We start from the raw sequence: 12193 nt of genomic DNA, 5'->3' as shown, positions 1-12193 counted from the left end.
TTATAATATTTGTATTTTTTAAATCTTAAAAAAACTGAGATATAATTCACATACCATAAAATTCACCCTTTTAATGTCTAAATAAAGTTTTTCTTTTAGTATGTGAAGTTCAAGGTGGTTATACATCTAATTGGAGATGTTGACAGTTGGAAGTATGAATCTGGATTTGAGGAATGGATTGAATTATTGGCATATAGTTAATATTTAAAGGCAGGGGACTAGATGAGATCACCAGATTACTTCCAATGGGAAGAGATTTTTAGGTCTGAACTCTGGGTCGCTCAACGTTCAAATGTCAGGGGAAGGAGGATTCAGCAGAGTGTATTAAAAAGGAGCCAGGAGTGAGACATCACAGAATTCAGGTGAGAAACATGTTTCAAAAAGGAGCAATTTAGCCGTGTCATATGGTTGTAGCCTGGGAATTGACTGTTGGATTTGAGAATAAGTAGGTTTTTGATGACCCTAATAAGTAATTTCAGTGGAACAGTGGGGGAAAATTTGATGTCAGAGTGGGAGGAGAAAGACACAGCAAGTATAAAAACTGTCAGAATCTTACTGTAAAGGGGAGAAATAAGGCAATGAATTGAAGGGGGATGTTGAGAGTCACCTTTTGGGAGAAGGTTTTAGCTTGCTGGGACTAAACCAGTAGAAATAAATAATGATACTAGAGAGACGAGGATAATTACAGAAGCAAAGTCCTTGAGATGTTGAGAACTCCACACAACCAAGTTGTAATATTATTTATTTGAATGCCTTCCCTTCTTTTCCATCCCATCTCTGTTCTTTTGAACAGAACTTGAACTGTCTCTGACAGTCCAGATACTGGTGTCATTTTAACAAACGAGCATTCAGGTGCATGAATAAACTTGTCCGAAGTCAGCTGGTAGTCGGTGAAGGACTGAGAGTAAACTTCCTCCCAGGCCAGCACTCTGCCTAGGACTATCTGGGGCCTCCACACATGCACCAGACGGCAGGAACATTGGCTGTGTTTTCATTTATCTCCTTGCACTCAGCTGATTTTTTCTCAATGTCTGTTTCTATTTTGTATTTTCTCCCCCCCACTTTTTTTTTTACTGACATCTTCCTCAACTAATTTTTAAAATTTATTTTTAATCCCCTCTTGATTTTTCAGCATTGGTAGCAATTTGTTTGCCTATAATTTTGACATACAGTAAACAGCACATATTTAAAATATGCAATTTGATAAGTTTTGGCAAATGTTTACATTGAAAAGCCATGCCTGCAATCAAGATAATGAATATGTCTGTAATCCCCCAAAACTTCTTTTTGCCTCTTGGTAATGCCTCCTTTTGCTTGTTTTGTTCTCAAGCAACCAGGAATCTGCTTTCTATCACTTTAGATAAGTTTGCATTTTCTAGAATCTCATACAAATGGTACCTTACAAAATGTACTCTTAAGGGTTTGGCTTTTTTCACTCAGCAAAAATTATTTTGAGATTCATCCGTGGTGTTTTAACAGTACTGTTCCTTTTTATTGCTGTAAAGTGGCATTCCATTGTATGCACAGCCATAATTTGTTTATCCATTCACCTATTGATGGACATAAGAGTTGCTTCTAGTTTTTGGTGTTTACAAAGAAAACTTCTATGAACATTTGTATACAAGTCCTTGAATGGACTTAAGCTTTCTTTTCTCTTGGGTAAATAGAAATGAAATGGCTCAATCATATGGTTGGTGTATGTTTAACAAATTGTCAAACTATTTTCTAAAATAGCTGTATCATTTTACATTCTTACCAGCAGTGTATGAAAGTTCCAGATCTTCCATGTTAATGCCAACACTTAGTATATTCAGTCTTGAATTTTAGCCATTCTTACAGGTACGTAGTAGTAACTTAACTTTTCCCTTGAGATCAAGAAAAAGACAAGGATGTGCACTTTTATTACTTTGGACCATTATACTCTCCCCAAACCTTTGGTAACCACTATTCCTTCTTCTCTGGAATCCGGCTAGTCTAAGTACCCCATATAAATGGAATCAAAGAATATCTGTTCCTTGCTGTTTATCTCTGAGCTCTCTATTCTGTTTCATTGTCCTTACGTCAGAACCAGACTGTTTTGATTTACTGTAACTTTGTAGTAAACATTGAAATCAGGAAATGTGAGTCCTCTTAACTTTGTGAGAAGTTTTCAGGTTTTCACCATGGAGTATCATGTTTGTTGTGGGTTTTTTATGTATTGTTGTTGTTCGGTTGCTCAGTCGTGTCCAACTCTTTGCCACCCCATAGACTGTAGGAGGCCAGGCTTCCCTGTCCTTCAGTATATCTCATTATTTGCTCAAACTAATATCCATTGAGTCGATGCCATCCAACCATCTCGTCCTCTTTTGCCCCCTTTTCTTCCTCCCCTCAATCTGTCCAAGCAGCAGGGCCTTCTCCAATGAGTTGGCTCTTTGCAGCAGGTGCCAGAGTATTGGAGCTTCAGCTTCAGCATCAGGCCTTGAAATGAATATTCTGGGTTGATTTCCTTAATGATTGACTGCCTTGATCTCCAAGGGACTCTCAAGAGTCTTTTTTCCATCACCACAGCTCAAAAGCATCAATTCTTCAGCGTTCAGATGAGGCTAGAGAGGTGTGGGTTGAGACTACCTCTGGAGGAGTGCTGTGACTTTAGCAGAGCATTGTTTGGGGGAAAGAAACGTGACCTAAATCTGGCTTTGCTCAGGGACCAAAGAAATAATGTTCAAGGTTTTTAAGAATGGAATCCTTTACCATCTATTTTCTTTTTCTTACAGCTTTATTTTCTGTTCTGTGAAGTAGATTTTCCCCCTATTTATCTTCTGTTGTTCTTCAAGGATTCCTTGGGAATTTTATTTCTGAGTTATTTGACTTTAAAAAACTTAGATTCTTTCATAGAAACAGGAAAGAATAAACAGAAATAGCGGATATTGGGGAGTATATAGCTATTGGATTATATATTTATTTACCTCAGAACCTATTAACCAGGTAAGTAAAACGATATATTTAACCACGAAGCTATTGTTTTTGGAAATGTATTCAGGAAATCTTAGCATCTTCTTTGTAGATGGTGTAAAACTGCTCCCTATCCAGTAATAATTAAAATGGTATAGTAATAGAATTTGAGATTTAGTAGAGATATTATTCTTTTATAAAACCTTTTTATAATCATGAGGAAACCAGGATATGTAGATGTTCAAATTGTTGAACTGTAGAACTCTTAAGACAGTTTTGCTGTATTGCTTATTTTATATTTTTCTAATTTTATATTCATAGTGCATATACTGTACTATTTTGCTTTTCAAAAAGGAATTTAGTAGTACCTTAAAATTCCTTGGAGATTTTATGATGAGTCAATTAGAAGTAAATCATCATAGTGGCTTGTTTTGGGGTGTGGAAGTGACAGTGTTGTTATTATTTTTGTGGAGATTATTTTATCATCCCTGTGAGATCCAGACTCCTAGGATCACTTTCTTTTCCTTGAGAGAATAGCTTCTTAATAATTATTTTGGGATGAGTTCTGTCCCTTTGAAAATTTATTCTTGTCACGATGATAATGAGGAGACAGATTGCCTGCTATTCTGTAAGTATCTCTATAATTAATGCAGACACTAGAGAGGTAAACTCATTAATTTTGGTATGTAAGTACTCAAAATGTACAAATTAATGGTGTTTCTGCAATCAAAATCTAATTCTTTTGCCTCCTTAGCGCTGGCTGACAGAGCAAAGAGCCCAGTGTCCTCATTGCCGGTAAGCATTTTACTATGATTGTGAATTTGGAAAGTAGTGAGGTGATGGGGTCAGAGTGTGCCCTGATACTCATAAAGTTCTTTCTGCAATCTGCTACATTTATTCTCTTTTTGAATACAGTTGAAAAGAATATAAGCAGTCTATCTGTCTGAAGAAGTGCAGACCAATTTATCTGACATAGAATTATATAGAATATATTACATTGTTTACCTTCTTTTGGAAAATCATTGTGTAACTTCTAAACTTGCCTTTTGTAACTATAAAAAATAATAAAGTTTCTGTTAAAAAAAATCCATAGCTGAATAAAAAGGCTTCTGATTCTGATACTCCCCAGCTAATCTTTTCATAAATTAACACTTTGAGAAGAAACTGTTAGGTTTGGTTGGTTTGTTTGTTCTTTTAGACATCTATCTATGTATACTGATATGTGTACCTAATAATTTTTTCTTAAAACACAAAAATGATATTTTGTTGTTTGCTTCTTTTTTCCATGTAAAATATAGTGGTGCCTTTATTGATGGTATGTACACATATGTCATTTAAAATCAATGTTTGAATAATAATCCACTATAAGATTATATATTTATTTGAGCTTATACTGGAAGAAATTTAGTTTGTTTCCATTTTTGGTTATTTCAGATGATGCCAGATTCCACTGAAGGAAAAGGCTTTTTACCATTTTATGTTACTAATAATAGATATTGAAAGTACCTTTTCATTACATCCTTGCTAACACTGAGTTACTAGTCTTTTTTTCTTTTTTGTTATTCTGCTAAGTGAAAAATGGTTTCTTGTTTTTAATCTGCTTTAAAAAAAATAATTGGAACTGAACATCTGTTAATATTTTTAGCCATTTATAATTAATTTTTTCTTAAACTGTCTCTTTATATCTTTTGCCCATTTTTCTTCATGTGTTCTTATTTTTCTTATTAACTTTTAAGAAGATCGGGACTATCAAATAGAACTTTCAATGTGATGGGAATGTTCTCTAGTGTTGCTGTCAAATGTGGTAGTTGAGCATTTATAATAAGTCTAGTATAACTATGTAATGAAATTTTTTAAGATTAATTTGAATTTTAATTTAAAGACATATGACTAGTGGCTACTATTTTGGACAGTAAAGCTTTAGGCTAAGGAATTGAGAATTAAATTTGTAATCTAAAATTTTTTTATTCCTTTTTAAAAAAATAAATAGTACATTATTATAAAAATAGGCTGCAAACCATACTTTTTATTATGTCTTTGTTACTATTTTGATAGTAATTGGTATCAATATGATTGTGAGCTCTACTTTGAGGAAAGTGTTTATTTTTTCTTGATTGATAATTAATTTTTCCAGCTTTCCAGCTGAGATATTAATTGACAAAATTTAAGCTATACAATTCTGAAAGGATTCCTCCCCATTGAGTTAACACATCTGCCACCTCAGTGTTTACCTTTGAAATGTGTTTTAGAAAATGATCTTAAATTCCTGAATGAGAGTATATGTATGTGTATATATATATATTTTTTTCCCTCCAGTGCTCCACTCCAGTTACGAGAACTAGTAAACTGTCGTTGGGCAGAAGAAGTAACGCAGCAACTTGATACTCTTCAACTCTGCAGTCTCACCAAACATGAAGAAAATGAAAAGGACAAGTATGTCCTCAGTTTCTTTGTTCAGGTGTTTCATAGGTTGTGCTACATGCCTTTTTAAATGTCATTACTGAAAGATTGCTTTCAGTTTCATAGGTGAACATTAGGTCGGTTTTCTTCTGGTGTGGGGATCTCTGTTTGGAAAGACCCTCTGACAAGCAGGGGCTCCTCTGGGTGCAGCGCACAGGCTTTTCATTGTGTTGGCTTCCCTGCTGTGGAGCAGGGCTCTAGGGTGCGCGGCTCAGTGGTTGCCGCTCATGGGCTCTAGAGCTCGGGTTTAGTAGTTGTGCGCCGGCTTAGGTGCTTCACAGCATGTGCAGTCCCCTCAGTTCAGGGATTAAACCTTTGTCCCCTGCACTGGCAGGTGATTCCTATCCACTGTGCCACTAGGAAAGTCCTTTTTTTTTTATGATGGCCATGCTAATCAGTGTGAGGTAATATTGTGGTTTTGATTTGCATTTTCCTTATGAGGATGTTGAGCACCTTTACATATCCATTTGGCCATTTGTGTATATTCTTTGGAGAAGTTTCTGTTTTGTATTTTGCCCGTATTTTAATTGTTTCTGTTTGTTTGCTTGGCTAGTGCTAAGTCACTGCAGTCATGTCTGACTCCTTGTGACCACATGACTGTAGCCCACCAGGCTCCTCTGTCCATGGGATTCTCCAGGCAAGAATACTGGAGTGGATTGCCATGCCTTTCTCCTGCTTGGCTAGGGTATTTGTTTAATTATAGGAATTCTTTATATAATTTGGATATTAACTCCTTACCAGCTACAGAATTTGCAGCTATTTTCTTTCCTTCCATAGGTTGCCCTTTTACTCTGTTTATTATGTTGTCTGGTATACAGAGGTTAATTTCATGTAGTCTGATTTACACACGAGCCATGGGAGTTCATTCTATATTTCCTGATATAGTCGTTTAAAATTGACTGACTTATTTGCCCAAACTTAAGTATTTGTTGTGGTAACTGTGTTCCAATTTTAATTAATTTATAGCTGTACTTTTTTCTATAACATATAGGTGTGAAAATCACCACGAAAAACTTAGTGTATTTTGCTGGACTTGTAAGAAGTGTATCTGCCACCAGTGTGCACTTTGGGGAGGAATGGTAAGAGGAGCAAATTCAGCATATTACTTTTAGTTAGAGTCTTGAAAGCACTGACATTTTTGTTTGATTTAGAAAGTAATATCATTTTACTCTGTTTATAGAATAAAATTAAATGTATCTGCTTCATAGCAGAATGTATTGTATCTTTTGTTATTCCAGAAAATTTTCTTTTGTGGGAGATTTTGATGTTGATGTTCATTCCTTACATACATATTTTAATTGAAAACCTGTAAAATGTATATTTATTTGCAAATCTTCTGCTGTAAGATCAAGGTCTTTTCCTTAATCTGATACACTGGTCAGTTGATCTGGTATCCTGGCTGTGATTTCCAAATCTAGTTTCTTTAAAATGGAACAACAACTTTATAGGCATTTGTGAAATAATATGAATGTAGACATTTAGATCTTATGATTTTTTTTTTAAATCTTCTTTTCTCAAGTACCTTTCTAATTTATTCATTTGTTTTAGAGACTGGGGGTTCAGTGATGAACGCAACAGATATCAAACAGCTAGTTCTACACTCACTTGCTGTTGTGAAAAATATTAGAAATAAGTATACAGTGCTAATGAGAGTGAGTGACCATGGGACCTAACACTGTAAGCCTGAGCTAAGTTCCAAAGGATGAGTAGGAGTTAAGTGGGTGGAGAAGTTGGAGAGGGTGGAGGAAAGAGAATTATTTTTGGACGAGGAGTTTCTTTGGCAAAGGGCTGGCGGGAAGAAGTTTGAGGACATAGAAGAAGGCTAGTACTGACCAAGAGAAGAGTAATAAATCAGGTTGTGTCAGGTGGTTTTGGCCATGATTAAGGATTTTGTTTCTTTAATGAGTGAAGATTTCTAGATAAATAAACGTTTTGCTAAAGTCCATTATCTAAAATCTTGAAGGATTTTTTTCCTGCATGGGCCAAGTGATTTTAAGCAAACTCTGGCCTGTTGTAACAAACAGGCAGAAGATAAAATTCAGTTGAAATTATTTACTAGTTTATAGTATCTGTAGAATGTTAAGAAAGGAATGTAAATGTAGATGAGATACATGAAAATGTTCTAAAACTACTCATTAATTTAAATAGCATAGTGGACATACCTTTAAACCTTTGGCGGAAATTTATGAGCAGCATGTTACTAAAGTGAATGAAGAAGTAGCCAAACTTCGTCGACGTCTCATGGAACTGATCAGCTTAGTTCAAGAAGTGGTAAGACTACTACTACTAAAAGATCATTATTTCTTTTATAGTTTATAATATGTGTACGTATATATTTTTCTTTTCTTTTTATTTTTTTGCCGCACCATGTGGCATCTTAGTTCACCAGCCAGGGATCCAGCCTTTGCCCCCTGCATTGAAACAGCATTCTTAAACCACTGGACCACCAGGGAAGTCCCTATGCTAAGATATATATTTTTTATAATATAGATCAATCATATGTTGAACTCAAGATTTGAAAATTTGATAAGATGTATTTATAGTTTCTCTCACTAACTTCAAACCAGCTGAGGAATTGCATCCAAAATTCCTTGCCTCTTCTGAAGTTGGAGCCAGAGAATTGCCTGTTCTTACACAAAAATAGGGAATCAATGAATAAATTCAGTGAGCCTATTTGTTACAGAGTCAATTACTGACTTCTGAATAGAATCAGTATTGACATTTTATAGTCATTAAGTCATTTATTCTTTGGTAGAGTTTCTGCTACCACAGAATGAACTGTTTCTGATCTTCTGAATTAGAACTGCAAAATTGAAAGAGTAATATTTAACACTACTCTTTAGATATTGTCTGGGTCAAGAGCTGTGGTGACTGACTTACCATTTGTGATAATATTTCTATGGGAAAATATAATAAGCATCAAACATTTAAGTAGAAAATACACTTTTGGAGTTTATTTTGTTTAAAGTTACCAGAATGACAGTTATTAGTGAGGTTTGTGGACCATTCCTAACGTAAAGATGTTTTTATTTTACTCATGCACGAATCAAGATAGAGATTATCATTTTTATAACATTCTTTATAGAGAAAATGTTTTTCAGTTACATGTATGCTGCACAAAGTCATTTTGGACTATAAACAAGTTGCATGTCTTCCATTTGGCTTTTATTTGTCTACGTTTTTTTCTATTGTTTTCTTTTGATGACATTTTAATTTGAGCATTAAAGAAGGTACTTTGTTGGTAGTTTGACATTCTTACTGCTTTTGCTTATAATAGTAAATGTAGGAAGGATTACTTTTTATTTTTGGTGGTATGCTATTTTAAAAAGCTATACTATGCAGTCTTTAAAAACCTTATTTTTTTCTTTCTGAGCTTAGTTGTGAAAAAAATTTAAAACTTTGTAAACTAGAGTAGATACGGTTTTTCAAATTTTTCATTTGTTTTAGGGTGATGTGAACTGACCTCAGTGTACTTTTTGTTTTTGAACAGTGATTTCCTATATGGTTAGGTTTTGTGCTTTGTATGTGTTACCTAAAGCAGTTTTTTGTAATTACATATCTTTTCTGTTTAACTGCTAAAATATTATGTACTTTATTATGTTTTAATTGTTTAAAAATTTTTTGAGTTTCCTGTTGTATTTGAACAATTAAAAAGTGTTATTGGCTTATAGTTTTTAAAGAGGAAATTAAATGACTTTAAGAATTGCAGTGATTATATTAAAGTCCATTTACTTCTGTTTGAATAATTCAATTAAAAGTTTTTACCTGTTTATTTTCTAGGAAAGAAATGTAGAAGCTGTAAGAAATGCAAAAGATGAGCGTGTTCGGGAAATCAGAAATGCAGTGGAGATGATGATTGCACGGTTAGACACACAGCTGAAGAATAAGCTAATAACACTGATGGGTGAGTTTTCTTGTGTACGTGGGGCTTTGAACCTCCTTGAGATTTGTCTTAGAAGAGCAAAAGTTGATAAGTTATAGGTTGGGGAAAGATCGCTTTAAAAAAGAATTCTTCTATTAATTGTTCCCTTGTGTCAGTTAACATTACACCAAATTGATATGATTTCTGCTAACATCATGGGATATGCTTCCAGCTCCTCAGACTTTGTGATTTACAAAGAAAATGGTCTGATTTGGCAAGTATGCCTGTACTATTATCTTTTTTTTCCTTAATCATGTAAAGCAGTTTCTTTCTTCCTTTACTATAATAATAATTCATTTATCCCTCCATGTTTCCAGCTTCTTTGAGACTGTTTTCCTCTCTGGGCATTCTTTTTCATAGGTTTCTTTTTATTCAGAGAACATACCTCTTGCTGACATTTAATATATAAATGGTCCACTTACTACATTCTTTTTAGGCTGCTCTTAAATTTGGGGGGAGGAATTATTTCAGAATGGTTGATTGATTAAATACTTTTGTACATCTTTATATTCCTTAAGAAGCAATAACATTAATTTCATTACAGAGTATTTGTCGTCATATATTTCTTAGAAGGATTTAATAGAATTACATTGCATTTTGTCTGTTACTGTAGTTAGTGTTGGTTCTGAAATCCTCTTTTCAAAAATACTGTAGTTAAAATTCTGAGAAATTTTTTAAGATAGCTATAATGAAGATGTTTTGCTTACTTGAGATTGATTTCTTATTGAATATGTTCAATTAAAGTTAATTTCATTTTCGAACCAATAATGAGCCTGAATGTACATCTTTTGCTGTTTTTAAATAGGTCAGAAGACATCTCTGACACAAGAAACAGAACTGTTGGAATCCTTAGTTCAGGAAGTAGAGCATCAGGTAATGGAATATTAAATGACATGAGATAAAGTCTTTATCCTTTTTTTGTTCATGTAGTTGAAAAGTTTTTTGGTTTTGTTGTTTTTTGACAGTTTATATAAGGTCAAAGATCTGTGGATCTGTGTGCTATACTAGGGATTTTTATGAAATAAGAATCAGCTGATTCAGTTTCTGCATCATGTTTGGGAACTAGGTAAAAAAGATTTTTTTTTTAAATACTTATGTGTTGGTTGTGTTGAGTCTTAGTTGCATTGTGTGGGATCTGGTCACATAGATTCTCTAGTTGTGGTGTGCAGAGTCAGTAGTCTGGCCGGCAGGTTGGTTACTCTGTGGCATGTGGAATCTTAGTTCCTAAGACAGGAATCAAACCTGTGTTCCCTGTACTGCGAGGCAGATTATTAACCACTGCACCACCAGGGAAGTCCCAGTAAAATAAGATTTATTTTGTTTTTGCAAAAATGGAATTATTTTTACGGAGAATAGTCGATATGAATCAAAATCTATAGATTAAAGTCTTCTGACATTGACTTAATTGGTGACTTCAAGATACAAAATTATTGCCAATTACTAACATGTTGTGATCCTTAGGCTAAAATTAGCATTTTTATTTATGAAGAAAATTTTTATTCAATACCAAATAGGTAGTAGGCGTTGTTTTAGATGCTTAGAACACAGCAGTGAACAAAATGGCAAAAAGAAAAAAAAGTCTGTCCTCAAAGACTTTATAATTTTAGATTCAGGGTAAGTGGGGATAAAGTCTATAGTGAATGAATAAATAAAATGAATTAAATGTATAGACATTTGATATATTTATCTGTCTTGAATTTGGTTTTTAACATTCTTTAATTCTTGTGATACACAGCTGTCTCATGCAATTGTTCTCTTAATTATCATCCTGGGGATTCCCTTCATTTCTGTTTTAGGTTAAACCCTGTGTTTCCTGATTTCCATGGCTTCCTGCTCCTGATTTACACATTTGTTTTGGAATCACACTTCCTCTGTGGCTTTTATGAAAGAGTAATCAGAATAAATTTTTTGAGACTACATATCTGAAAATGTTTATTCAATCTTTACACTTGATTGACAGTTTGGTAGAATTCAGTACATAAATATTTATTTATATATTCTTGTTTTTCTCTTCAGTGTTTCATGCTGCATCGTTTGCGGAGTCTTACTTTACTGAGCAGGGATTGAATGTGGGATGTTGGCAGTGAAAGCATGGTGTCTTAACTACTGTAACTACTGGCCTGCCAGGAAATTCCCCAGTATTCCAGTTCTTAATTGTGCATGTTGTTCTAGAGAACAGAGATTTTTCTCTCCAGAGAATAGTCAAATAGCCATCTGCTGGAATGATGGGACAAATTTTTTAAACCACATGTAGTGAAGTAGGGGTGGGATCTGAGATCTGTGCACTTTTTTTTTTTTCTTTTAACAGTGTTGTTGAAGGATAATTGACCAAAAAAATAAGCTGCATGTATTTAAAGTGTGCAATTTGGTAAGTTTTGACAAATGTATACCCCTGTGAAACCATTACCATAGTCACAATAGTAAGTTTATTCCTCCAAAATTCTTTGTGCCTCTTTATAAACTCTGGTTCTGCTTCTTCCAATACTTCCCTCTCCAGGTAACCCCCAATCTACTTTCTGTCATAGATAAATTTGCCTTTTCTAGTGTTTAATATAATTGGAATCTGACCTAGGCTCGATCGTTGGGTTGGGAACATCCCCTGGAGGAGGGCGTGGTAACCCACTCCAGTATTCTTGCCCAGAGAATCCCATGGACTGAGGAGCCTGGCAGGCTGCAGTCCATGTGGGCACAAAGAGTTGGACACGACTAAGTGACAAAGCACAGCACACACGTTTGATGTTTGATTTTTTTACTCAGCATTATTTTACAGTTCATTCATGTATCAATCAGTCAGTTCAGTTCGGTCACTCAGTCGTGTCCAACTCTTTGTGACCCCGTGGATCGCAGTAGGCCCGGCCTCCCTGTCCATCGCCAACACCT

At 34.5% G+C, this 12193-nt stretch overlaps 1 protein-coding gene across 4 annotated transcripts in view; it reads left to right on the top strand.

Moving 5' to 3' along the window:
• The window catches only part of TRIM37 (tripartite motif containing 37), a 141258-nt gene that overhangs the window by 5204 nt on the left and 123861 nt on the right, over nt 1-12193 (top strand). For all 4 annotated transcript variants that reach the window (XM_068976307.1, XM_068976308.1, XM_068976306.1 and 1 more), the window contains exons 3-8: nt 3686-3726; nt 5248-5364; nt 6383-6470; nt 7540-7662; nt 9172-9295; nt 10119-10186. In XM_068976307.1, the coding sequence (XP_068832408.1) occupies nt 3686-3726; nt 5248-5364; nt 6383-6470; nt 7540-7662; nt 9172-9295; nt 10119-10186 (561 nt within the window). The remainder of the gene's footprint in view (nt 1-3685; nt 3727-5247; nt 5365-6382; nt 6471-7539; nt 7663-9171; nt 9296-10118; nt 10187-12193) is intronic.

Source organism: Capricornis sumatraensis, chromosome 8 (genome assembly GCF_032405125.1).
Source record: "Capricornis sumatraensis isolate serow.1 chromosome 8, serow.2, whole genome shotgun sequence".
NCBI lineage: Eukaryota > Metazoa > Chordata > Mammalia > Artiodactyla > Bovidae > Capricornis > Capricornis sumatraensis.
This window is presented reverse-complemented; position numbering and strand designations above follow the sequence as displayed.